At 44.0% G+C, this 27,191-nt stretch overlaps 1 protein-coding gene across 1 annotated transcript; it reads left to right on the forward strand.

The window, feature by feature from the left end:
- The first annotated feature begins 607 nt into the window (after window positions 1-607).
- LRRC31 (leucine rich repeat containing 31) lies at window positions 608-27,154 on the forward strand. Its single transcript, XM_036347560.1, has 9 exons — window positions 608-862; window positions 9,091-9,225; window positions 11,730-11,897; window positions 14,416-14,583; window positions 14,829-14,996; window positions 15,771-15,938; window positions 18,915-19,082; window positions 23,801-23,968; window positions 26,403-27,154. The coding sequence occupies exons 1-9, from the start codon at window positions 673-675 to the stop codon at window positions 26,732-26,734; spliced, it is 1,665 nt and encodes a 554-aa protein (XP_036203453.1). The 5' UTR covers window positions 608-672; the 3' UTR covers window positions 26,735-27,154.
- The last annotated feature ends 37 nt before the right edge of the window (window positions 27,155-27,191 follow it).

Consider the following 27,191-nt stretch of genomic DNA (forward strand, 5'->3'; position numbering starts at 1 on the left):
CCCAGTGTCCTCATTGGCACACAGGTCTATCTTCCCACCAGGTTAAGACGTGAGCTGCGTCTTGTTCTTTGTTGAATCTCTTGAATCTCAAATAATATCTGGCCCATAGTAGGTCCTGTTTAGGGAATGGGTGAATTCTTTACAGCCGAGGTGTTTTTAATGGGTGGTGGTACAGGGCTGGAGTAGAGAAAGTAAAAATGCCACGTGAAAGAGAAGCGGTGTGCAGAGAGAGGAGGCCGGGTGACAGTTTTGTGATGGTCCAGGCAGCTTAATGGCATGCGACATCGTCTTTCACTGACTTTCTCAGAAGGTAATGCTAATTGACTGCTGAACTTTAAAATCTATTGACACATTTGATGCCCTTGCCAAAGTGGTGTTTAATGGCCCGTATTTCTCACAATAAAACAGGGCAACATTAAAAACTCAAATTTGCTTTGGGTTGACATCTGCTATCATCTGTTGGCTCCCGGATCCTGGGTTACATCATTCTTATTTTTATGTTAAACATTACCAGTAATAAAAACAGAAGGAAAGGGAGAAAGAAGTCAAAGCCCGTATAGGGAAGTTCTGATTCCACCCAGACTTGACAGTCCTATTTTCTTCTCAGAAATCCTAGAAAACAGAAAACAACAAGAAGATGTCTTGTTGAGAAAGACCTCCTTCAACTTGACCATGAGTCAAACGAGGAAGAAAAGTTCCTCAGAAGGAGAAACCAAACCCCAGACTTCATTTGTCAACAAATTTCTCAGCGGCTCAACACTCAGGTCCTCCGAAGCGGAAAGCAGAAATGAGAGCAATGACCTTAAAACAGCTGATTCCCAGCCCAGCGATGAGACACAGAAGGCTGCCACCTTAGACACCGGTAAGGTGTTCTGACTGCTGTCAGTTCTTTGTTTCTTAGATTAATGCATTCCCCTGGAGATCATTGGGTTAAACTAAACCTAATATGAGTCTCTGTCTAAACATTTATTACTAGAGGCCCAGTGCATGAAACTCATGCATGGGTAGGGTCCCTAGGCCTGGCCAGCGATCAGGGCCAATCAGGGCCTTCTGGCTGCTGGCTGGGGCCTCCCTTTGTTCCACACCGCCCCCTGGTGGTCAGCGCACAACATAGTAAGCGATCGGTCTTCCAGTTGAACACCCGTGGTGACAATTTGCATATTAGGCATATATATATATATATATATATATATATATATGTTACTTAAATACTTTGTTAATTTTACTTTTAAATTATCAAAAGTATTATAATACTACAGAAAGGTGTAGAGAAAATACCTAATTTCCTTTCATTTTCACACAAATGATCATTTTTTCAAGATTATTTTCAGTCTTTTGTTCGTGTGCATGCACTTATGGTCAGTCAGAAACCATTCATTGAGTTCCTACTATGTGCCTGCCACTGTATTTTGTAACTGCTCAAAATACAGCCATGAAAAGCAGGGCCTTATGTAAACAAGGAACCAAATGCAGATACAATTTCAGTGCTGATAAGTGATGTGAAGAAAAGCAAAGCAGGCTAAGTAGAGAATGATGGGATGGAAGTGCTCGTTTAGACAGGATTGGCGGAGTCTCTCACTTGGTGGCACTGGAGCAGAGATCTAAATAAAGTCAGCTACGTAGAATGAATGAGTAAAACCAGCCACATAGATAAATGTGCAAATAGCTTTCCAGGCAAAGGGAACTGTAAATGCAAAGGCCCAAGGTGGGACTGAGCCCCCAGTGTTTGAGAGGGAGCCAGGAAGTCCGGGATGCTGCCTCAGGGTGAGAGGTGGGGAGAGGGAGAGGAATAGAGACAAGTCAGTGAGGCAGCTGGGGGCTAGAACAGGTATCTCTTGCAGTTATAATAGCCTACAAATCCCTCTTGAGTTGAATGAAGCAGTGATCCTACTTCTGAAACATATTATTATACTGCTAATTCCTACATTGCTTCATGATGTTCCTATACATAATTTTAACAGCTACATAATATTCTATTACATTCATATGCCATAATTACTTAATAAATTCCTTTTTTTTTTTACCCTTCAGTGATTATCTTTGGCTTTCCCTCTCCCATATTCCCTGCTTCATGAAATTTCAGCTTTTTTAAAAAGTATAAATTTCAAGAACCAAAATTGCTGGGGTCCAGCCCCAGCGGGTCCAGGGGTCCCCAAAGGTGTGGACGGAGTCGGCGAAGGAGGAATGACACGGAGACAGTGTTCAGTTGATCAGCAGCCTAGCCAGGATCTCCAGCCAGGATCTCCAGCCAAGTTCTGGTCTGGATCTCCAGCGAAGTTCTGGTTAGGATCTCCAGCCAGGTTCTGTGTCCATGTTCTCTTGCTAGATTCTCCAGGTTCTCCAGCCAGGTTCTGTAGCCATGTTCTCTTGCTAGGTTCTCCAGCCAGGTTCTAGTCAGGTTCTCTTGCCAATTTCTGTAGTCAGGTTCAGTCCAGGATCTTTTGCCATGTTCTCTCGCTAGGTTCTGTCTCTAGGTTCTGAGGCCAGTTTCTGTCCAGGATCTTTTGCCATGTTCTCTCCAGCGAAGTTCTTCTATCTCTAGAGAACGTTCTGTGTAGGTTCTGTGCCTCCTGGTTCTGTCTTCTTCTTAGTTCTGTGTTGTAAGCTCTGTATTCTAAGTTCTGTGTCTTGCTGTCTTGTTGCATCTGTATTTATACCAGTTGATTCAATCCTATCAATTTCTATTACAAAGGTTAGGGCGTTTCTTATCTTCATTCCAGGGAGTAAAGATTATGTAGCTTAAGCACGATTGTTCGTAGTTAAAGTGATTAATTACCTGCCTGGCACTTAGTTAAGAGGTTTTATTCCCTCCCTAACTTCAGGGGAAAATCCCTACCTGGGGAAACAACCTTTCTCAGAGAGGAGACCTTGGTTAAAACACATAGTGCCAAGGTGAGCAAACATATTAAGAACAGTATGCCATATATGCCAGGTCCTTTGAAACAGCAAGGATGGACCGGCTCCCGGCAAATTCCCCCTTTTTTATTTTTTAAAAGCAGGCATTAAAAAGAAAAACCCCAAATGCTCTCTTGTATCCATTTTTAAGAGTAGGATTGGCACTTTCCGCTATTACCTGAGTCCTGATCTATCATCCCAGGGAGAGCTTGCCAATCCTGCACTTTCCCAGGGTGGAAAGGCTGCAGTGGGGTTAAGGATAAGGCTCCTTGGGCCTACCTCCTCCCATGCCATTACATTTACCTTTCCTTCCTCAGAAAAGCATGGACATACTTCTTGTATAAAACGTTCTGTCTGACTGGGAGCAACCCCAATTCCTCTGCTAGCAAGCATATATGTTAAAAGATCAATACAGAGTCTTTTTTCTTTGGACTCAGCATGGCACATCTTCTCAATCTAAGTTCTGTACTATCCACCTTCTTACCCTACTTATCCTCTATAGGGGGGTCTGTAGCACCCTGGTGGAGTCCTATCCGTCCCGAGTGTGGGGGTTCTCAATTGAGGGGGCTTACCTAGGGGAATCCTGTTCCAGGGGTTCCCAAAGGTGTGGATGGAGTCGGCGAAGACTATCCACCCTCTTCCTACGGTGGAGTCTGATCCGTCCCGAGTGCGGGGCGCTTACCTAGGGGTCCCTGTTCGGGCGCCAGATGCCGGGGTCCAACCCCAGCAGGGCCAGGGGTCCCCAAAGGTGTAGACGGAGGCAGCGAAGAAGGAAGGACACGGAGACAGTGTTCAGTTGATCAGCAGCCCAGCCAGGATCTCCAGCCAGGATCTCCAGCCAAGTTTTGGTCTGGATCTCCAGCGAAGTTCTGCTGTTTATTGTCTTGTTACATCCGTATTTATCCCAGTTGATTTTAATCCTGTCAATTTCTATTACAAAGGTTAGGGCGTTTCTTATCTCCATTCCAGGGAGTAAAGATTATGTAGCTTAAGCATGATTGTTTGTAGTGATTAACTACCCGCCTGGCACTTAGTTAAGGAGTTTCATCCCCTCCCTGACTTCAGGGAAAAATTCCTACCTGGGGAAACAACCTTTCTAGGAGAGGTATCCCCTCCCTGACTTCAGGGAAAAATCCCTACCTGGGGAAACAACCTTTCTCAGAGAGGAGACCTTGGTTAAAACACATAGTGCCAAGGTGAGCAAACATATTAAGAACAGTATGCCATATATGCCAGGTCCTTTGAAACAGCAAGGATGGACCGGCTCCCGGCACAAAATTATATATTTGAGGGTTATGAAAATAAATATTGCCAACTCTCTCTCCAAAGTCGGAATCATATTATTTGTCAATATGATGGCATATACATACCACCAATTTATTATCCATTAGGTTAAATGAATTTTTAAAACATTTTAAAGTTTATATGCAAACATATACAAAAGTAGAGAGAACAGTATGAGTCCCCATGATCACCTCTCTAACAATTACCAGCCAATCTTGTTTCATTTATTCCTATCCTCACTTCCATCAAATTATTAGTATGAAATACCTAAAATAATACCATCTTACCTATACGTAGGTTAAATATATTTTAAATATATTTTGGTAAGTAGGAAGTGAAAGTCTACTTCTAAAGGAAGACAATCTCTACCAGAAAATTGTTGGCATTTGTTTTAAATTATTGTTCGGAGCTTCAGGAACATGGTTAATGAGTACCTGAAACCACCATCAAATCAACAGTGCAAGACCAGGCAGCTGGTCAACACCGGCTGCTCAAGCCATTCATGGCTTCTCTACTTCCATTATCTCAAAATTCAGTGGCTCCTGGAGTCACGTTAATTCTGCCTCCCAAATGGCTCTTGGATTGGATCCTCCTCTCCACGGCTATTCTGGTTCTCATCTCTTGCCCGGACCACTGTGGCAGCGTCGTAACTGGTTTCTCTGTCTCTAGTCTTGCTCTCTTGCTAACCTGTCCTCCATACTGCCACAGGATGCCCTCTTAAACCACAGATATGATGGTGTTTCTCAGCTGCTTACAACCCTTTACTCACTGGATCCCTCTCACTTTGAAGAGAAAGTCAATCCTCCCAAGAAAGGTCTTCAAGGTATTGGCGATCAGTTGGCTATCTCTTCATGACTCTGCCTTCCCCCAGCCTCACATTCCTTCTCTACTCCTGACATTCTGATTTACCTGCAGTTTCCTAAACTGGCCCTATTCCCCCAAGTTGGATGCCTAGAAAGACCTTCCCTTGCATCACCATCTTCCCTCTGCACCCCACCCCTTTTTAACCTCTTCCTCACTTCCACCCACCTGGCTGGCTCACATTGGTCCTTTAAGGTGCCAATCATGCATCACTTTCTCTTTGAAGCTTGCCAAGACCCACCCACCAGACAGAGCTTCTTACTGTCACCCTCTGCACGCCTCCACCATTGCACGTCTCCTCTGTGTTGTGACCGTGGCTTTCTTGCGTGTCTCCTCCATTAGACAGGTAGCTCCTTGAAAATAGGAATTTGTTTTGTTACAAATGTAATCATGTTTTTATGAAAACATTGGGGTTCTTTGTCATAAACAACAGAAACCAACCCTTACAGATTTAAGTTGGAAAAGGACTCAATGGGTGTGGCAGGCTGGCACGGCCATGGCATTCTCAGACCAATGTGGGGCGCCATATGTGCCGCACCAGCTCAGCCAGGTTCGGTGAGCCCAAGGGGGGGGGCAGTGAAGGATGGAGAAAAGACAGGCAAGAGAATGAAAGCTGGGTCTCGGTGGGACGCTGCCCTCTCTGATGGAGAGAGACAGTGCCACGGACTACAGCCGTGTCTTTATTTTATAGCCAGATTCCACAAGGCAAAGTCAGGGCGTGGTCAAGATGTTTACAACATTCTCGTGGGTTTCGATTCTACTCAATTACATGCACCTGAATTCTATCAAGCCCACATCACTCAGGCACGTGGGACCACGTGTTCAGACCATAGGTTCAAGCTTACAACTATAGCTGTTGGCTATAACTGTGCTGGGAGGGCTCTGGCCTCCAAGCTGGGACTTGCACGTGGCGATGAGAGGGCTGTGCTCTCTCATTAGTCTGAGGCTTGAACCTGTCCAAACACTGTAGCCGCTCTCCACAAATGGGAAGATACTGTTTAGCTCACAGAATCACCTGGATGGAGACGCCAGAGTTCAGTTCAGCGGGAAAGCAGCCGGAAAAGGCCTCAGTCACTCCACAGACTGCTCATGTGTGATCACTTTGTCCCCTCCATGGAGTGCCAGCCCTCCCACCTCAGCCGACCTGCAGCAGCTCTGACTCATCAGTTTTGTATGCTGAGCTGTGACACCGATAGTCTTCAAAGAAAGGGTTTCATAGTTAAAAAGAAATACACGGTCCATGGGGAGATGTCTAGGGGTGTCATAAGTTGATATTCATATTTCTATGTAGGTGTTTTGAGAAAGATTTATCATGTTGATTTATTTTGGTAATTAAGAAACTGCAAAGCTAATATTCATTCACTCATTCATTCATTCATTCATTCAATTATTTGTTCATTCAACAAATACTCACCAAGTATCTCTCATGTGAGACTGCAGAGTCCCATCTCCCTGGGAGACCCTCGTAAATTTAAGTCACTGTACTCCTGAGAAAGGAACCAGGCAGGATTTCTAGTCTTCCTTTTTTAGATGCGTAAACCAAGGCTCAGAGAAGTTGTGACTTGTTCACCCATTGGATCCGTGATTTCATCAAGATCGTCCAACTGTGCTGTCTTAGACTTGCCAGTCATATCAACCATTACAGAGTACCCAGGTTCGATGTGGTCTGAGAAGAGATTTCTGAATCTATCCATTGGTAGGTCATTGCTAGTGACTTTTGAGAAACAATTTATTTGAATAGGTGAGTGTGGCAACCAGATGTAGTTGGTTAATTGGTAAATGTGCTGAAGACGTGGGGGGGAGCAAGTACAAACCACTCTTTCCAAACTTTTGATATTAAAAAAAATGATTGACATGGCAGTGGCTTGCGGAGAAAACAAAGAAAAAGAATTGGGGGGCGGGGGGGCTGGTTGTAGGTTGAGCCTATGGAGATTAAAAAAAAAAAAGCAATAGGATACCATGTGCAGAAATTTTTTAAACACAAAAAATTTAAAACATACAGAATGGGCTTTGGAGCAGACTGTTCTGAGTTCAAATTCTGACTCTGCTACTTAGTAATTAACAGTCTCAGTTTCCAAATCTATGAAATGGTATAACCGTGACTATTTCCTTTAAGTTTAAACAAAATGTTTTGTACTCACTGGCATGTAAGAGGCAGTTCCTCCCCATCTCTCATCCACAGCTCTCCTCTCTGCCACCCAAAATTAGGGTTACCATGTAAAATAAGTGCAATATTTGGGACATACTTTTACTAAACAGTTCCTGTTTCCCTGAAGTCTAAATTTAATTGGACATGCTGCTTTTGTTTTCCTAAATCTGGCAACCCTACCCCAAATACCTTGTCTCCAAGAGCCATGATAAAAATTGAAGGCCTGAGTGAAGAGGTAAAATGGTGGGAGGTGCTGCCTCCTACTGGTGGAATGTGGCAACACCGACCAGGCCAGCAATGCTGTGTACCCCACAGGTGGCTTTCTTAAAAGTCAGTTTATTTTGGTCATTAGATTCCACATATAAGTGAGGTCATGTGATACTTGTCTTTCTCTGGCTGGCTTGCTATGGACACAGACAATAATGCAGTGAAGGCCTGGGGGAGCGGGAGCAGAGTAGAGGGCGTCAATGGGGATATCTGTAATACTTTCAACAATAAAGAATCATATTTTAAAAAGCAAAAACAAAACAAACAAACAACAAAAAAACACACCGGCAACTAGCATTGGACAGGAAAACAGAGCCACAGGAACATAGAAATCTTTTAAATAAAAATAGCAAGTCACAAGACACCCTGTGGAAGAGAGATGAAGTTTTCATTATCCTTGCTAATGTTTTAGTCTAAATTTATTATTACTGTAATCCTACTATCTTTTAATTTTCACTGGTACCAACATATATGTATATATATTTAGCTATGTTGTTTTTTAATTTTTTTTTTCAGGGTTAGTAGAATATTCCTGCACATTCATAATTTATGTCTTTTTATTGGATTCCAGTCTAGTGTGTGTGTGTGTGTGTGTGTGTGTGTGTGTGTGTGTGTGTGTGTTTTAAATACATTTTTATTGATTTCAGAGAGGAAGGGAAAGGGAGAGATAGAAACCTCAATGATGAGAGAGAATCATTGATCAGCTGCCTCCTACACACCCCACACTGGGAATCGAGCCCGCAATCCGGACATGTGCCCTGACCAGAAATTGAACTGTGTGACCTCCAGGTTCATAGGTTGACACTCAACCACTGAGCCACAGTGGCCAGGCTCTTTGTGTATGTTTCAAATTGTACGTTGCCACTGACAAACCTCTTTAAAGTCACTGTCAGTACATGCATATTTATTTTTCCTTACAAAAGTATAATGTTTTTACATATATTTTAAACACTGGCACATGCGATAAGTGAAACACTGGTACATAATAGGTCCTCAATAAAACTATAGTATTTTTTATTACTTTAGTGAGATCACATTAGCATAGTGTTATAACAGAGGAATTTGGTGAGGCGCCTCATAAGTAGTTCCTAATAACAAGAAGACAAATGAGGCTTTCTGAACTTCTCCAGCAGGAGCCCAGAATATACAAAAGCTTCCCCCAGGCACTAGCTGTCAGGCTTCCTCAGTTGAATGGGGGAGGAAATGAGCAGCAGCTGTTTCTTTCACTCCCACGCTGCAGCCATCTGAAACTCACCAGTGGTGACTGCAAGGCCTCGCCTTCTTCACCTGCGTGGTTACAGGCAAACACCTGTGCTTGGCCCAGCAGTTGCATTCGCCAAAGCTATCTGTCTTCGTTCCAGCTCTGCTCACTCGCCTAAAGCTGTGCTAACAAGCTCACCTCTTCTTCAGGAACACAGCTCTGTCTCTACGCCGAGAAGCCCGGGTCAGGCCATGAAAGAAAAGCCATCAAGGCAGGAACAGAGGTTTTCTTCCTGGTAAATGCTTCAGGTTTCACCAGGGACCAGTTCAGGATTATTGTCCTCCTTTTCACTTACTTGTTGTATTGTGATCATTATGCATCTTTAATACTATCTGTTGTTAACAGCAAATTCTTCTTTATTCTTATAATGTAGCCACGCCTCTCACTTCAGAAACGGAACTGGGATGCCAGGTGGAGCAGTTCCTGCAGAAGCTGGGCAGAAAGGCTGTGGACACGTGTCTAGATCTGAGTAACTGCGGGCTAACAACAGCGGACGTGAGGGAGATGGGTCTGTATGCAGTTGACTTTGCACTGACGGGAACACGGGGCCTGTAGGTTGAAATGAGCAGGCAAAACATACTCATTATTCACTTGGTAACCCAAGGTCTGAGGGTGGCCCCAGACTACTCAGAAACAGCTGCTGCACTGCTAATTAAACAAAAAAGATTTGAGTGGAGGAAGTTCATTTGTTTGTTTTTCCTGAGCATTTTTACCTCCCTACTGATTGCCTCTGGCTCCCTGCAAAACATCTGTTCTTACATAGGATATAAACCCATGAAACTCAGCCTAAAACTGAGCCTTCTTGGAAATTTAAAGGGGTATTGTGCTCTTTGGTTATCTGTGGAATGAAAAGTACAACTTCCAGCAATTATTGCATATATATATATATATATATATATATATATATATATATATATATATAAATTGTTTAAAGTTTTACATAGGTCTCCTTTGCTTATATCTTTTTGTACACAAAAGTATCACTACCCTTTGTTACACCTAAGCAGGAGTGTAATTGTGAAGAACCCTGTGCCCACACCACCATCAACACCTTTCCCCCCTCTTTTTCTCAGGTACCTTAAATTAAGCCTTTAATCAAATTAGATGTGTCTACCAATAGAGATGCGTCAAAGAACTGCGTTTTGAACCAGGACTCCTCGACTATTTCAGTTAAAATCCATGCCATTGTAATTTGGACAGGACTCTGAAAGGGAACTCTAACCATGCCCACGGGTATCCAATGCCTGCCTGTCAAGATCAGTTGTGGAGCCTGTAGAAATGCAGGCACTCGAGTCCAACCCAAACCCACTGAATGGCAATCTCTGGTTTTATTTCTTTTCCTTCTTAATATGTTCAGTAGATTTATGCTTTATAAAATTAGGACCATCGTGAACATGCTTTTTGGGAAAAATATATTTTTGTTGATTTCAGAGAGGAAGGGAGAGGGAGAAAGAAATAGAAACATCAATGGTGATTGTAAATCATTGATCGGCTGCCTCCTGCATGCCCCACACCAGGGATCGAACCCACTACCCGGGCATGTGCCCTGACCGGGAATCAAACCGCGGCCTCCTGGTTCATAGGTCAACGCTCAACCACTGAGCCACGCCGGCCAGCTGAACATGCTTTAAATCAGTGGTTCTCAACCTTCCTAATGCTGCGACCCTTTAAATACAGTTCCTCATGTTGTGGTGACCCCCAACCATAAAATTATTTTTGTTGCTATTTCATAACTGTAATTTTGCTACTGTTATGAATCGTAATGTAAATATCTGATATGCAGGATGTATTTTCATTGTTACAAATTGAACATAATTAAAGCATAGTAATTAATCACAAAAACAATATGTAATTTTATATGTGTTTTCCGATGGTCTTAGGTGACCCCTGTGAAAGGGTCGTTCGACCCCCAAAGGGGTCGCGACCCACAGGTTGAGAACCGCTGCTTTAAATGCTGGTGAAAGGAAAACAATTTTCCCTCTAAGCGTGGCCTGGCATTTCGGAAGGCTGGGGTTGCTGTGCCTGTAACGCAGACGCTCAGCCTGCTGCTTCCGACTGCTGCCACCACTTTCACACTCAAGACAGACGTTTAAAAGCAAAGATGCTTTACTGCCTCTGGGTTGGCATTTCCACTCAAAAGTCTTATTGCTTCAGGGGATACGATGGCCCTGGAGGGTCCTTTTCCCAGAGAGCAACTTCACTTCTAATGAGCAGTAGCAGAGACCCGAGGCGGTCCCATCAGGCTGTGTGCCAGTCTACGCCTCCATATGTTAGTCCGTTTAAGTATTACGGCAGCTTTTTAAGGCGGTGATGCCCAGGTAATCAAGATAAAAATGAAAAGGTAAGAGGCACCTGCAGCTCAGCAACCCTGGCCCAGAGAGCAGTCCCCAGCCACCAGCCTGAGGAACCGATAGGAAGACTGGCTGATGGATGTCAGAGAGTTTTGCAAAATACAAGGACCAGTGCACACTTTTCAGTGACAGTGGTGGCAACAGTAGATTTACCTTCTCCTCTGCAGTAAAGAGATCCTATGAAATCTTATAGAGACACCACTGTACTTTCTTTTAAAAAATATTTTTATTGATTTCAGGGAGGAAGGGAGAGAGAGAGAGATAGAAACATCGATGATGAGAGAGAATCATTGATCGGCTGCCTCATGCATGCCCCTACTGGGGATTGAGCCCACAATCCAGGCATGTGCCCCGATCAGGAATCGAACTATGATCTCCTGGTTCATAGATGGATGCTCAACCACTGAGCCACGCTGGCTGGGCACCACTGCATTTTCAAAGTGAAATTATTTGGCAAAAATAGAAAACATCCCAAGAAATAGAAAATGTAAACGTCACAATCTCTCCAATTGCATGGCTGAGAAATCCCTGAGAGAGCCACATGCCCTCGTCCCCTTATTCTCTTACCAAACTATGTTCTGTGCGTATAGGCAATGGATCCTACTTACCACACCTCACAGATTACTTATGCAAATCTGTATGTTCTTTTGTTCACGTCTAGTTGCTTTGCTGCCTTTTCTCCCGGACCTAGAAACACTGGACATTTCCTGGAATGATTTTGTGGGTGGAACCCTCCATTCAGTCACTGAGCAAATGCATCTTGTCAGCAAGTTAAAAAGCCTGAGGCTGGGTAGCTGCAGACTTACCACCGATGATGTGCGAGCACTGGGTATGATGAATTCTTCTCATAAAAGACCTCACTGACACACCTTGGCAGCCTGACCCTCAAGGGCAAATTATCTGGGTCCCCACACCCTCTGAGCTCATGGACGAATGTACTGTGCCTGAGGCGGTGGACATGAGCACTAGTGTAACTTCTAAAGGGCCATGTAACCTTACCTGGCATTGTGCTAATTTCCAGGATAGAGAAGGGAACAAGGCTGACCAGGTGCCCACTCTCCTGGAGTTTAAATGGCGATCGTTGTAAAACTGGCTCACTCTGGGTCTTTTACCTCATCTGTCAAATAGAGTTGAGTAGATACCGATTAGATTCTTCTCCAACTCCAAAATAATCTCTTCTATTTTTCCACCTCCATTTTAAAAAATTGATCAAAACAAGATTTTTCAACTAAAAGGAATGGTTTAAATCGATGGTCGCCAACTGGTGATCTGCGGACCACTGGTGGTCCGTGAGGCCCAAAAGGTTGGTGACCACTGGTTTGAATAGCAGTAGCACCTCCATGAAGCTAGTTTATATGCTGAACAGAGAATAAAGAACATAGAATAACATTTGTCACGCTACTGACCCAACTGCCTTACTAAAATGCTTGCTGGTTTTAGATGGCATTAATTTTTCTAAATTTTCTTTTGGTCTGAAGTTTATTTCGGTTATGTATTTTGATCATTTACATCTCTGCAAAGATTTCTGTAAAAAGAATGCAATTCATGCCACGGAATTCGCTCCAATCTCTCTCAAGAAAATGGGGGCCAGCTGACGACTCCTGGCCCCACCCTGCCTGTAGCCGAGGAAAAACATCATACATCTCAGAGCTGGCCAGATCCCAGTTCAAATCCTAGTCCCACTTCTGACCAGCTTGTGACCATGTGCAAACTACTTAACCTTTCTGAGCCTCAGAGTCTCATCTCTGAAAAGGGGGTGATATCCACCTCAAAAAATGACTGTGAGGATTGGATAAGTACATTTCTGTGAAGTGCCTACTGCATACCCGGCACATAACAGGTGCTCAGTCATCGGTAGTTCCTCTTTCCCCTATTCCCTCATCCAAACTTTCCCTTCTGTGGTTTTACATGAGGAATTTAGCAGCTGGCTATCGTGTAGAAGGATCACAAATTTAACACATTGCTACTCAGACATGAAAAGAAAATGTAGTTTCTTTCTTTTCTTTGATTAAACTAATCTTTTTCATGATCCTCCATTTCCTTAAGAGACCAGAACGTGGAATTTTGGCCCTGGGACCCACTCCAAACTCACTGGGCGCAGGAGGGAGTGCACAGCTTTGTCTCTCTAATGTCTTGAGCCCTTGTCTCTTCCCGGTGTCTCTCTCCTTTCTAGAAGGATTTCTGCATCCTCTCCCATTAGAAAGGGCTTTCTGTAGTCTTAATGCAGATGGGGTATGGGGAGAATAAATGGTGGGCTGGTAAGCTAACATACTAGTAAGTCAGGAGCCATTTCCACATTGTTACACCTGTTACAACTGCTTAATGCAAGATGGCCAATGCTGGCCATCCAGTCCCATGAGGACTGCAGATAGCTAATCAACCGTATACTCTTTCTCCCTGAGCCTGAGCTTCAGGGCTATAGAAAGCCACCTCAATTGACTGGCAATGACACACGAGGTGACAGTTGTGCAGGAAGAATATGCATGTTAACATGGGGCTCCGGACTCCTGGATCCTTCATCCATACAGTGAATAACCAATGCGAGGTCCATGCTCAGCTGCTGGGGTGGAAGAGGCTCCGGACATGGGGCTTTCCAGCTCTTGATTGTTTAGGATTGAGATCGTCGCTGCCTGCTGAGAAGTGCTTTTTCCATGTGTGGCTCCCCACCCTTATCCCCAGGGCAGTGAAAATCATCCTAAGGATCCCTCCGGTCACTTCCCCTGGTCTCTCCCAGCCTCCAGGCTGTAGCCCCACGGAGCTTTCCTGTGTGAAGTGGTTTCAGAAATGTCATTGCACCCCTTTCTCACAGCACCCTCCTCTGCCCCAAAGGCTGAGTAATCTTGGGAGCTGTTAGTGCCTGATGCGTTGTGATTGGTTCTTCTCTGCCGCAGTCGGTTCCGTTGTATGTGACACTGTTGATGTCAATGTGAGCTTTACCCCCCTGGGGGCCAGTGCCTGGCTTGGTCTCACTTCTACCTCCCGCCAAGCGCCTCAGCATTGCTGCTCCCAGAGAGGGTGGGTGAGAGAAAGTAATGGACTAGTACACGTTTGCCGCCACAAAAAATCTCAGTAAGAAATACCTTATGAAGAGGTGAGTTTTAAAAAAGCAATCTGTGCTCATAAGCATGGCTTCAGAACTTTGGAGGGAGTAGTAGACTGTGCCCGTAAAAATAGGAGCTCCCCCTGCTGGGAGTGGGAGGAACTGCGTCCTCTTCTCTGTTGCCGGGCACCTAACCGGTCTGACCTGGCTTGGCTTCCCTACTCCATAAATAACGGTTGGGCCGATTTTGAAAGTGCATTCTCTGCTTTGCGGACTAGTGACCAATCTTCGGGCCCCTCTGTGACAGGAGCAGCGCTTGAAGCGATGCCTGACCTTGAGGAGCTGACTTTGTCCTGGAACAGTAAAGTGGGAGGACACTTGCCCCTGATCCTCCCTAAGTTCCAAGCCGGGAGCAAGATCCGAACGCTGGAGCTGGTGGATTGCGCCCTCACGTCAGAAGATGGGGCATTTGTGGGTAAGTGGAGCTTGGAAGAGTTCTTTCCAAAAATAAAAATTAAAATGTGAAGACGCCCGTGATTGGATAGCTTGGGAGTCAACGTTGGCTGTTTTCTCTTGACCCTGGATTGAAAGAGTGGCCCACTCCATCCCTGGGTTCCCTGAGGCTGCATTCCCCTCCTGCCCCGCCCCCAACCCCCTCCCAACTCCCACACCTGCATTTTCACTGAGTTGCTCTTTTTGTTCGGATTGCCTTCCTTCCAGGTCAGTTGCTACCTATGCTGCCAAGTCTTGAAGTACTTGATCTTTCCATTAACAGAAACATCGGTGGCAGTCTAAACAGTATCGCTCAGGGGTTAAAAAGTGCCTCAAATCTGAAAGTACTGAAGTTACAGTCATGTGGGTTATCACAAAAGAGTGTCAAACTATTGGGTAAGTAAGCAATGGCTGAAGTTTATATACATAACTTTATGTTTTTATGTACGTATATCATTTTATATTTAATTTTTTAAACTATTAGGAAAAATAAAATATAAACAGTGGTTATGTTGAGAAATAAGGTTGTGGGTCATTTAAATCTTAATGTTTTATGTTCTTTCTTTTATAGCAAGAATATACTTCCATGATTACTAAAATAACCTTTTCAAATGGCTGAATCTGAAAAAGCCAGGCTATTTTAGGTTTGAGATAGATACTGGGCAAAACAAAAGTTTCTGTACTCTTAAAGCACTTCAGTTTCTCTTACTTTTAAAACTGTCAGCATTATTTTGTGCTTAGTAGTAAGAAGAAATTGGTACTGATAAAAAAAAAAATGGCTTCAGTAGTATCCATAGTTAAAAGTCATTTCCCTGTATAAAGCATCCACAATAAAGGAGAATGTGAAATGAAATTGTGTTTTCCCTTTGACTTACAACGCTTGTAATAGCCTTCTCACTGGCAGTTTGATCAAATCTAGAACTCTATGAAAACGCCAAAGCTCAGTTGTAATAGGAAAACCATTAGTGGCAGAACCATTGTGTTTGAGGTCATTGTCAAATCCAAAGAGGGGTAGATGGTAGGGAGTCTGCAGTCTACAGTTATTCCTCTGCTTTGGCATTTTTCTGGGTGTATTTCTCAGTCTCCCTTCTGCACACCTGTGCCCTCCCCTGCTCCATGCCTGCCTACCACCTTGTCATATGTCAGAATGCGATTTGACTTTCTCTGTAGATGCTGCTTTTAGACACTTGAGTGAGCTGAGGACACTCGACCTTTCCTGCAACAAGGAGCTGGGTGGCGGTTTTGAAGACTCGCCAGCTCAGGTGGCCACGCTGGAGCGTCTGGAAGTCCTGGACCTGCACCAGTGCTCACTAACAGCCGGCGACGTGGTGTCGCTGAGTAAGTGTGTGGGATGGAGCCAAGGGCATTGGAGCCTTGGCATGTGTTTAGAAATGTGACAAATTTGAGATATACCCTTAAACTTACTACTGATGAAGCTACTGGGAGGCTCAAATCATACAAGTTCTGTGAATGCCCCACTATAGTATTTATAAAAGTGCCCAGAAAGTGTTAGTGAGGCTAAAATCCTCCTATACACGCCAGTAAATGATAGCTATGGCAATGGAAGGAGAACACTTGGGGTTTATGTTGCTGTGTAGAAACAGACCTATTCATTAGATTCCGCATATGAGTGAGATCATGTGATACTTATCTTTCTCTGATGGGCTTATCACATGATCTCACTCATATGTGGAATCTAATGAACAAAATAAACTAATGAACAAAATAGATCCAGAGACACAGAAGCATGGAACAGATTGTTCAATCTTAGGGAGAAGGCAAGGGAGGGTGGGTGGGTAGGAAGAGATCAACCAAAGAACTTGTTTGATATACGCATAACCCATGGACACAGACAATAGGGTAGTGAAGGCCTGGAGCAGGAGATGGGGGGGGGGGGGGGGCAGGACTGGGCCAGAAGGGATCAATGGGGGATAAAAAGGGACATCTGTAATACTTTCAACAATAAGGATTTTTTTAAAAATAAAATAAGTAAGTGGAACAACAAAAAGAAACAAATCTGTTGGTGTCACCTAGCTTATTACAGAGAGGGCTATAGCGGGAAAGCCAAAACGAAGGGTGTTGAGGCTTTCAGACTAACAAGTTAAGTCACTTAGATACAAACGAAGGTAGAGAAAAAGTCAGTGGGGTGGTGCATAACAGGTTACATTACACACTTACTTTCTACCCCGGACACAGTCCTGTTATTACTACAACGTATAATGTATCAATGCAGTTTCCCATAACGAACAGCAAGCGCAGCCTTGAGAGTAAGTATTCTATTCCATCTGTAACCACAATAAACCTTCAAAATACATCCAGAACCTGATCGTGGTTCACCATCTAGACCTCTACCACCCTGCTTTAGGTCATCCCACGAATCCAAATGGTCACCCTCTTCCTCTGTCACTGCCTTCTTTCTCTCCCCCTCCCCCTCACTGCCCCTGTTCCAGCCACACCTTCATGCTGATCCTCCCCGGATACGCCTTTGCCCTTGAGCTCTCTTCAGATCATGGGCTCCTCCGGGGCAGGGCTGCACTCCTTCCGTGTCTCTCCTTCGCTCACACCCGGGGGCTGGCACATAGTTGGACCAGTAAATGTTTGTGGAATATGTGATTGAATAAATGAATGACTCAATGAACACGAAATAAAAGAACTTTTGAGTTGTTTTGTAGTACAATTTAGAGAGGAAAACGGTAAAATAGGTTTTGAGGTCTAACATCTGCCTTTTAGAACTGCTTGGTTATTTCTTGGGCTCTTATCCCTCAATTTTGGAAAATGAGAAGAGGTCAAGGCTTGAAGATTTTAAAGTAACAAAACACCCCCTTTTTGGGCTCCAGGTAGAGCTGCATGGAGTATAGCACCCCTCTCTTTATGAGTGTCAGACCTGGGAGAGAGACTCCTGAGTTACAGTCCATCAGATTCTAAATAATAAATCCCCCTTAGTATACTGAATAACAGGAATATCACATCTCAGCTTGTTGCTCAGAGGAAGATTAAACTACTAGATGACCTGAATTGTTACCACTAACATAACAGAGGGATTAGCCTCTCTTACCTAGATTCACAGCCACCAGCAGGCCTTGGAAAGCTAATGATTATTTAAAAGCTGTTGCGAATTGCACTGTTCTCCTTCTGCTTAATTTTGAAAAGTTGGAAATGAAATACATCCTGTTGATGTATTATGTACTAAAAACATAATACCTTATGATGTTAAAGAATTATTTTTTGATATTAAGCATTCTTTTATCTGCTCATTCTAGACAGCTCCAACGAAATGGAATTATAGATCATTTAGCCAACAACTATTGGTTAACCATCTAATTGTACCTGGCACTGTGTGGTGGGCTTCGGACAATTCACAGTCCAGGAGCTTCAGTGTGGTAAGGGCAGTGATAAACCCATAAATATCTAAATTGCACAGTGAACTACAACGTGCTGTGGGGATTCAAAGAGGGAGTGATTGTTACGTCTGTTGGGATCACAAGTGCTTGCCTTCCGTTCACCTTTCCTTCTCTTATTCTCCTCCCCTCCTTACACAGTTTAGAATTCTGTACTTATGTGTAGGTTCGTGCCTCCATGTTGTTCCAGATTCTGATACTGTTCCTACACACAGAACTCACCTTCAGTGAGGGAGGACAGAAGGCAAACACATTCACAAATAAACAATTACATGTGGGGGTGCTGTGAGGAAAATGAAACAGGGCGATGTGATACTGACCGAGAGGTTGCTGTGACCAGGCTCCGGTGGCTGGGAGCCTCTGAGGTGAGCCAGCCCACGGAGACCCCATGCCTCACAGGGGCCCTCAGGACCCAATCCAGCGCCGTTTGCTTGGTCCCACTGCCTTCCTAGTACTTATATTCTGAGAAAAGAATGATAATATCAAACATCAACTGAGCAGTTGATGTGTGCCTGGCACTGTTCCGAGCACTTTACATACACCAAGTCGTTTTATCTTCCCACTGGCCCTGTGAGGTAGAATTGCTACGACTGTTATTGGGAAAACTGAAGTTCAGAGATGTTAGGCAACTTGCCTAAAATCACACAGTTCTTTAGTAGCAGAGCTGGGATTCGAGCCCCGTTCTCTGTCTCTAAAATCTTTGGAGAGAGGCTCGGAAGTGGCAGAGCCCAGGCTGCATCCTGGGAAGAGCGGCTGGTTCCTGTGGTGTGTAAGTGTGTAAGTGAATAAGTGTATAAGTGAGTAAGTGTGTAAGGGAAGGCAGGGCTTGCCAATCGAGAAGATTGTGGGAACCAAACACCCAGAAGACTCTTTGTGGGACGGTGCCTAAGTCGTGTCACTATGGCTATTTGAACAGCTCAGGTTATCCCGTTGCTCTCGAGTCTTCACGAATTGGATTTATCTGCCAACAAGGAGATGGGCAGCTCTTCTGAAAACCTACTCAGCAGGCTCCGATTTTTACCAGCACTGAAGTCACTGCTCATCAACAACTGCGCTTTGGAAAGGGAGACTTTTACCGCCCTTGGTAAGAAAATTCCCCAGGAAGCAGGGTATTAATAACACCTGTTTTTGGGGGGGAGGTGGCGCAGAAGAGGGGATCCCTTTCCCTATGCATGAATTTCATTATTCCAAGACTCAGCCATAAGCAAAGGTGAGACATCTTAATGCATCTTTTCAGGAACTATGCTTTCTTAAAAGTGACCTTTAAGAAAGAAGTGACCTTTCTTAAAAGCACATGAATGGCTCTGGCATTTGCACATTTAACCGTTAACATTTAAAGTCTATAGAACCAACTCTGGAGGTCCATGTCCACAGTAACTTGCCATTTCAATGAGGCACCAATATAAACTGGGAGTGCTGTCTGATGGGGAAAGGAAAGCAGTGACTAGCCTCTGAGCCTTGCTGACTGTCCAGGCCTCCCTGTTCCCTGGAATTGCCTACCTCCGCCCCGCCCCGCCCCCATTCTTGTCAGGGGAGCTCTGATTTCAGATCTCAGTGGAAGCATCCCCTTCTAAGACAGCCCCACCCTCTCTACATTAGAAGCCCCTGAATCTTCTTTGTGGACTTTATCAGAATTAATCATTATGTATTTATTTGTTTTGGTTTTTTAATGTCCACATTTCTCCCAGATTTTAACTTTGAGGGCAAGATTTGTGTTTGTTCTTCACTGCATACCCAAAGCACATTTTAGATGTTTCTACATATTAAGTAAGTAGACAGACAGACAGACAAATTTAAGGGCTCCATAATCGCCCCAATGGTTAGGTAAGATGCATGTGCATGCACACACACCACATTTCACTGTTCAGACCAATGTTCACTTAGAGAAGTTCTACAAAAAATAAATTTTGGTACAACATGGTGTTTCAAAAATATACTTTCTAAATATACTTCAGATTCAAAATTTGTTGAATTTTTTATATATTTTTTAAAATTTTGTGTCTTCAATAGAAGACACAGCTCTTTCCAATTATAGCTACAAAATCAATGAATCATAATCAAGTAGATACTACACTAAACTATCGCATCTAACATAAGTCTATCATTCAACCTGAATTAAGAAGTAAACCAAGTAATATATATTTCTCTGCATCACTTTTAGAAGAAAAAAGTTCCATTTCTTATTGAGAGGTCTCTGTACCATATGACTGGGAGGGGTTTTCTTTTTTTTTTTTTTACTTATTCATTTATTTATTTTCATTTACAGTTTACTTTCAGTATTATTTTGTATTGGTTTCGGGTGCACAGCAGAGTGGTTGGACAGTCATATACAAAGCGTTCCCCCCAATATTTCCTGTACCCACCTGGCACCATACATAGTTATTATAATACGATAGGCCCGGTGCCCTCTCCCAATCCAGGACCCCTCGGGGGATGTCGGATAGCCGGTTTCTGCCTGATCCCGGCAGGCCTGATCCAGACTGGAGGGAGCCCGATCCCAGGCGTTGAGCATCTGTCCCCTGGTAGTCACTGCACATCATAGCAACCTGTCAACTGGTCATCTGGTTGTTCGGTCGCTTAGGCCAGTGGTTGGCAAACTGCGGCTCTCGAGCCACATGTGGCTCTTTGGCCCCCCCTTTTTTTTTTTTTAATTAAATCTTTATTGTTCAGATTATTACATTTGTTCCTCTTTTTTCCCCCCCATAACTCCCCTCCTCCCAGTTCCCGCCCCACCCTCCGCCCTCACTCCCCACCCACTGTCCTCATCCATAGGTGCACGATTTTTGTCTAGTCTCTTCCCACATCTCCCACACCCCTTTCCCCCCCAGGAATAGTCAGTCCATTCCCTTTCTATGTCCCTGATTCTATTATGATCACCAGATTATTTATTCACTTGATTCTTAGATTCACTTGTTGATAGATGCATATTTGTTGTTCATAATTTGTATCTTTACCTTTTTCTTCCTCTTCCTCTTCTTTTTTTTTTTTAATTAAATCTTTATTGTTCAGATTATTACATTTGTTCCTCTTTTTTCCCCCCCCATAACTCCCCTCCTCCCAGTTCCCGCCCCACCCTCCGCCCTCACTCCCCACCCACTGTCCTCATCTATAGGTGCACGATTTTTGTCCAATCTCTTCCCGCATCTCCCACACCCCTTTCCCCCCCCAGGAATAGTCAGTCCATTCCCTTTCTATGTCCCTGATTCTATTATAATCAAGAGTTCATTCTGTTCATCAGATTATTTATTCACTTGATTCTTAGATTCACTTGTTGATAGATGCATATTTGTTGTTCATAATTTGTATCTTTACCTTTTTCTTCCTCTTCCTCTTCTTAAAGGATACCTTTCAGCATTTCATATAATACTGGTTTGGTGGTGATGAACTCCTTTAGCTTTTCCTTATCTGTGAAGCTCTTTATCTGACCTTCAATTCTGAATGATAGCTTTGCTGGATAAAGTAATCTTGGTTGTAGGTTCTTGGTATTCATCACTTTGAATATTTCTTGCCACTCCCTTCTGGCCTGCAAAGTTTCTGTTGAGAAATCAGCTGACAGTCGTATGGGTATTCCCCTTGTAGGTAACTGAGTTTCTTTCTCTTGCTATTTTTAAGATTCTCTCTTTATCTTTTGCTCTTGGCATCTTAATTATGATGTGTCTTGGTGTGGTCCTCTTTGGATTCCTTTTGTTTGGGGTTCTCCGCGCTTCTTGGACCTGTAAGTCCATTTCTTTCACCAGGTGGGGGAAGTTTTCTGTCATTATTTCTTCAAATAGGTTTTCAATATCTTGCTCTCTCTCATCTTCTGGCACCCCTATAATTCTGATGTTGGTACGCTTGAAGCTGTCCCAGAGGCTCCTTACACTATCCTCGCATTTTTGGATTCTTTTTTCATTTTGCTTTTCCGGTTGGGTGTTTTTTGCTTCCTCGCATTTCAAATCATTGACTTGATTCTTGCGCTCCTCTGGTCTGCTGTCGGAGTCTGTATAATATTCGTTATTTCAGTCTGTGTATGCTTAATTTCTAGTTGGTTCCCCAATATAACATCGAGGGTCTCATTAGTTTTCTTGTAGATCTCATTAAGTTTATCGGCAGCTTCTAAACAGTTCTTGAGAGACCTTAAAAGTGTGGTTCTGAACTCTATATCTTCCATTGACAATTTTGTCCTGTTTCTTTGTCTCCGCATTTTGTTATGCTTCCTTGGTGCACCCCCTAGTGGTCTTTGTGCGTAGTCTTATAGTTAAACCTTAATTGTTGTAGCTAATACCAGGGAGAGTTTGACCTCCAGGCCAAGTGGCTATGAGAATCAGCTGTGTCTGCAGTGAGAGAACTTCTGTCCTCTAGGGAGGTGCTAATCTAGCCTTTGCCTGAGGCTATCCGGCAAATGCCTCTGTGCAGGGCTTGGGCGGGGCGGGTCGCACAGGATCCACAGGGTGGGCCGGAGAGAGCAGTTATGGCGGCTCTCAGTCCTGTCCCCAGGGGCTCTGCCTCTCTGAGTCCCAGCACCCGCTGCAAAGCTTGGAGAGAAAGCTGCACTCGCTCTGACTGAAGCCAGACAGTCCCGCTTCTCCCGTTTGAGTCTGGGTCCCTAAAGACTCGCCTGTATCTGGAGCTCAGAGTCTGCGACTCCCTCCCGATTGAAAACGCCAACCGCGCCCTCTGCTGCCAGCCCGCTCCGCGCACTCCGCACCTCAGAATTTGACTTCAGCACTGCGCCTCCTCTGAGTGTCCGTATGCATTTCTCTTTCCTCCTAGTTGTAGGACTTCCACTCAGCCAGCGTTCCTGTGGTCTGGGTGATGTCCGTTCCGTTTTTTAGTTTCACTTTTGAAGTAGTTGTTCAAGGCGGCAAACTCCGGCGTTAACCTATGCCACCATCTTTGTTCTCCTTCTTTTTTTGATATTATAGAAGAATGTATATTTTCCCCTTGAATATATTTCACTTTTTAGAAAGAAGGTGGAAGGAAAGAAGTTTAAAGTATAATTAACGTCTCACCTTAAAAATTAGTTGTTCTGGCTGATTTTAATGTTAGGGCAAAATTGAGAATTAAGCAGAAAATTCTTTTAATTTCCTTTAAAAATCTTTCCTAATGCATCACTTCCCTTCTTTGTCTCTGTAACTACAGTTAAGCAAGTACAAATTCATTTTGGAGTTGCAGAGTCCTAGGAAGGTTTGGCCCTGTCTCAGGATTTCAGCAGTGACTGCACTGTCGGTGGGATATGTAAGCCCAGCACACACTTTGGAAATCTTGACCAGCCTGTGAGCCTCTTTCTTCATCTTTTTTGTTGTTGTTAATCCTCACACAAGGATATTTTTTCCATTAATTTTTAGAGAGAGTGAAAGGGAGAAAGGAGGAGAGAGAGAGAGAGAGAGAGAGAGAGAGAGAGAGAGAGAGAGAGAGAGAAACACCAATGTGAGAGAGAGACATCGATTACTGCCTCCCGCACTCAGCCATCTGGGGCCTGTGAACAAACCTGCACCCCTGGCATGCCCTTGACTGGAGTCGGTTCATGGACCGATGCTCTACCACTGAACCACACCAGCCAGGGCCACTTCTTCTTAAATGTGAAGGACAAGGAGGAAATTCCAGGTCATAGTGAATTCCATTTAAATAAGTTTTACTTTACGACAGTTTCCAACATTTCTCCCCAATAGAAACAGACAACATTGAAGCAAGGCCATGAATTTCAGGCAGGAGTGAGCAATCTCTACAACTTTCTGAACTTCAGTGATATTCATATGTTGCCCTGGCCTCGGTTCCTCAAAGTGAAGGCTTATGACCTAAATCATTGCTCTTCTTATTTAGCTGAAGCCTCAGTCCACCTCCCTGCCCTGGAAGTACTCAGTCTTTCTTGGAACAAGTGTGTTGGTGGCAACCTGAAGCTGCTTCTGGAAACACTAAAGCTTTCCACGTCCCTCCACGTGCTGAGGTTGAGCAGCTGTTCCCTGGTGACAGAGGACGTGGCTCTCCTGGGTTTGTATCTCTGGGTTCCGAAGCTGTCCTGGCGGGCAGAGCCCAACGTGCCTGCCCAGCAAGTGCAGGGAGAGGGAGGCGTCGAAGGCAGCGAGGCCTGGGGCCCTCTTTGCAGCTTCCCTTCTCCTGACACCTGCTCGGGAGTGATCTGTTTGAAACAAATAAGGGAGATTCGAAACCCAAAAGGACAGTGGAGGGACATTTATTATTTGGCATCTGATGAACTGGGAACTCAGGAGGGTGTTTCCTAAAAGAAGATAGACACAGAGGTGGTGGTGGGAGGTTCCTGCCAGGGGACCAGCTCCACATCTCGCCACACATGAGGGCCTTGGTGTTCTTAACCAACTCCGTGTTGACCGAACTTGAGTCATCCACGTTCCACCTTTACAAATTTTGCCCTAGCCACATGGTACCTGCGCTATTACTTAATTTTTTTCTTTATGTTGACTCTTTAACTTAAATTTAAACAGGAAATTGATCATCATCACTGAAATACAGGTATCATTTCTCATGGATAGACATCACTAGACTGTTCCCAGCTGAAGTAAGGGACTAGATGGGGCAAGTTAGGTGTAATGAACATAACTGTTCAGGCTGAATGATGGGGGCAGGGGTTCACTCTCCTGTCAACTTTTTGTACGTTTCAAAAAATTTTCCATAAGAGAAAATATTCTGGAGAGAAAAAGCATGCACATTGTCTTTAACACTTACTTGGGCCTTGAGAATATGCTGAGTGACAGGCTGAAAGGCAGAAAGAAAGGACACACATGGACATCTAGGGAGTGAGGGCACTGGTGAGTGTACAGACTGCTAAACTCTCAAGGGCACTCTGGAATCAAACTTGTCCCAAATGAAAGGAATGGGTGTGGAGCATCCGGCTGGGTCTGGAAGCCATAATGTATAAGAAATGATGGAGCCCTAACCGGTTTGGCTCAGTGGATAGAGCGTTGGCCTGCAGACTGAAGGGTCCCAGGTTCGATTCCAGTCAAGGGCATGTACCTTGGTTGCGGGCACATCCCCAGGAGGGGGTTTGCAGGAGGCAGCTGATCAATGTTTCTCTCTCATTGATGTTTCTCTCTCTCTGTCCCTCTCCCTTCCTCTCTGTAAAAAATCAATAAAATATATTTTTTTAAAAAAAGAAATGATGGAAAAACCAAGGCACATTTAGTCCTAAAGGAAGAAAATTTGAGGGGACCTGACTGTTGTCCAACACTGCAGGGCTAACACAAGGAAGGAGCTGGGGTTTCAGGCTGGCCAAGACGGGCAATGGAGGAATCCCCAGGAGGTAGATCAGGGTCCCAAAGGAAGGGCATCCTTCTGCTGAGAGCTGCTTCACCCTCTTGGGGCGACCTGTAAGGGTGCTGCAGGCAGACCTGGGCTGGTCACCATGGAGAGCTGTGAAAGGGATCCTTCACTGATCATTGATCTGGAGGTTGAATCCTCAAGGAGACCTCCAGGTCCCTTGTAACTCCGAGATTTTACACCACTCATCTCATCTCTATAATCCATTTCAACTTTGGACTAAAAAGAAAAGCATGTACTATTAGCCTTGGGTGTCTCCCCTACCTTTTCTTTCTTCTATTTTTTTATAAAATATATTTTATTGATTGTTTTACAGACAGGAAGGGAGAGGGATAGAGAGTTAGAAACATTGATAAGAGAGAAACATTGATCAGCTGCCTCCTGCACACCCCCTCCTGGGGATGTGCCCGCAACCAAGGTACATGCCATTGACCGGAATCGAACCTGGGACCCTTGAGTCCATAGGCCGATGCTCTATCCACTGAGCCAAACCGGTTAGGGCTCCCCTACCTTTTCTTACAGAAGTCGTTATCTTCTCTTAGCTTCATCATAATTATGTATTAAGTGCCCTTGTAGGTAGTACTGTGACATGTGCTATTCAAAGACAAAATTGTTCTGTGATTAAACATCTCTCAGTTGGATTAGAAATTATCCAGGTATATTTTGCACATGGAAAGTGCTCAGTTAAATCATTGTTGACTGCAGAATGAATGAGAAATGAACAACTAAATCGTATTAAACAGCAAGATGATTATTCACTAATAGTCTTCTGTTCAAGCCAATGATCCATCGTTCCTCACATTTAATTAGAGAAAGTCTGCAGGAAGAGCTGGGACCCCCGTGAAGTAAAGAGCAGGAATTTGACCAAAAAATATATGTTTTTGGGTAGGGATATGGAAAGAGAAAAGAAAATCCATTTTCAAGTTGTACTTGGGATGCATAGAGAGGAAATTTGTTACTAAAGTAATTTCAGATGCCCTAAATAAAATAGCTAGCTAGCAACAAAGCATTACTAATGATCAATCTTGTCATTACCGGTCTGGAACTACTGCGTTGTGTTATTGGAAGTGGGAAACAGCCATGACAGAAAGTATTCTTGTATTTTGGCAATTAGAGTGATTTTGTTTTTCAGCATCGGTAATACACACAGGTCATCTGGCCAGGCTGCGGAAGCTCGACCTGAGCTATAATGACAGCATCTGCGATGCAGGATGGGCCATCTTCTGCCAAAACGTGTGGCTCCTCAGAGAGTTAACGGAGCTGGATATTAGCCTTCGGCCATCAACTTTTCGGGATTGTGGACAATGGTTTAGACACTTGTTATGTGCTGTGACCAGACTTCCAGCAATCACTGAAATAGGAATGAAAAGATGGATCCTCCCACCTTCACTGGAGGAAGAGCTAAAACGCTTGGACCAAGATCGCAGCAGCAGCATTCACTTTGACCATGGTGGGTGTCAGTAAGCTGGTTTCCCAAGGTCATGTATATGATTCCATGTATATAACATTCTTGAAATAACAAAATTATAGAGACAGAGAACAGCTCAGGGATTGAGAAAGGGGTAGGTGGTAGATGTGACTAAAAGGAATAACGCAGTAAAGACCTGTGGTGATGGAACAATTTTGTATCTTGATTGTGGTGGTGGCTACATGAAGCTACATGAGACAAAACTGCATTGAAAAAAAAACCTGCATTGACCCCCCCCACACACACACACACACACACACACAAATGAGTGTATGTGTAACTGATGGAATCTGAATAAGTTCTCTTGATGGTACCAATGTAGATTTTCTGGTTTTGTTATTGTATTCTAGTTTTGCAAGATGTCAACACTAAGGGAGGGTAAAGGGCACATGGGCCTCTCTGTACATTTCTCTGGAACTTCCTATCCTATATAATAAAAGCCTAATATGCTAA

The sequence above is a fragment of the Myotis myotis genome, unplaced genomic scaffold, assembly GCF_014108235.1.
Source record: "Myotis myotis isolate mMyoMyo1 unplaced genomic scaffold, mMyoMyo1.p scaffold_m19_p_2, whole genome shotgun sequence".
Classification (NCBI taxonomy): Eukaryota; Metazoa; Chordata; class Mammalia; order Chiroptera; family Vespertilionidae; genus Myotis; species Myotis myotis.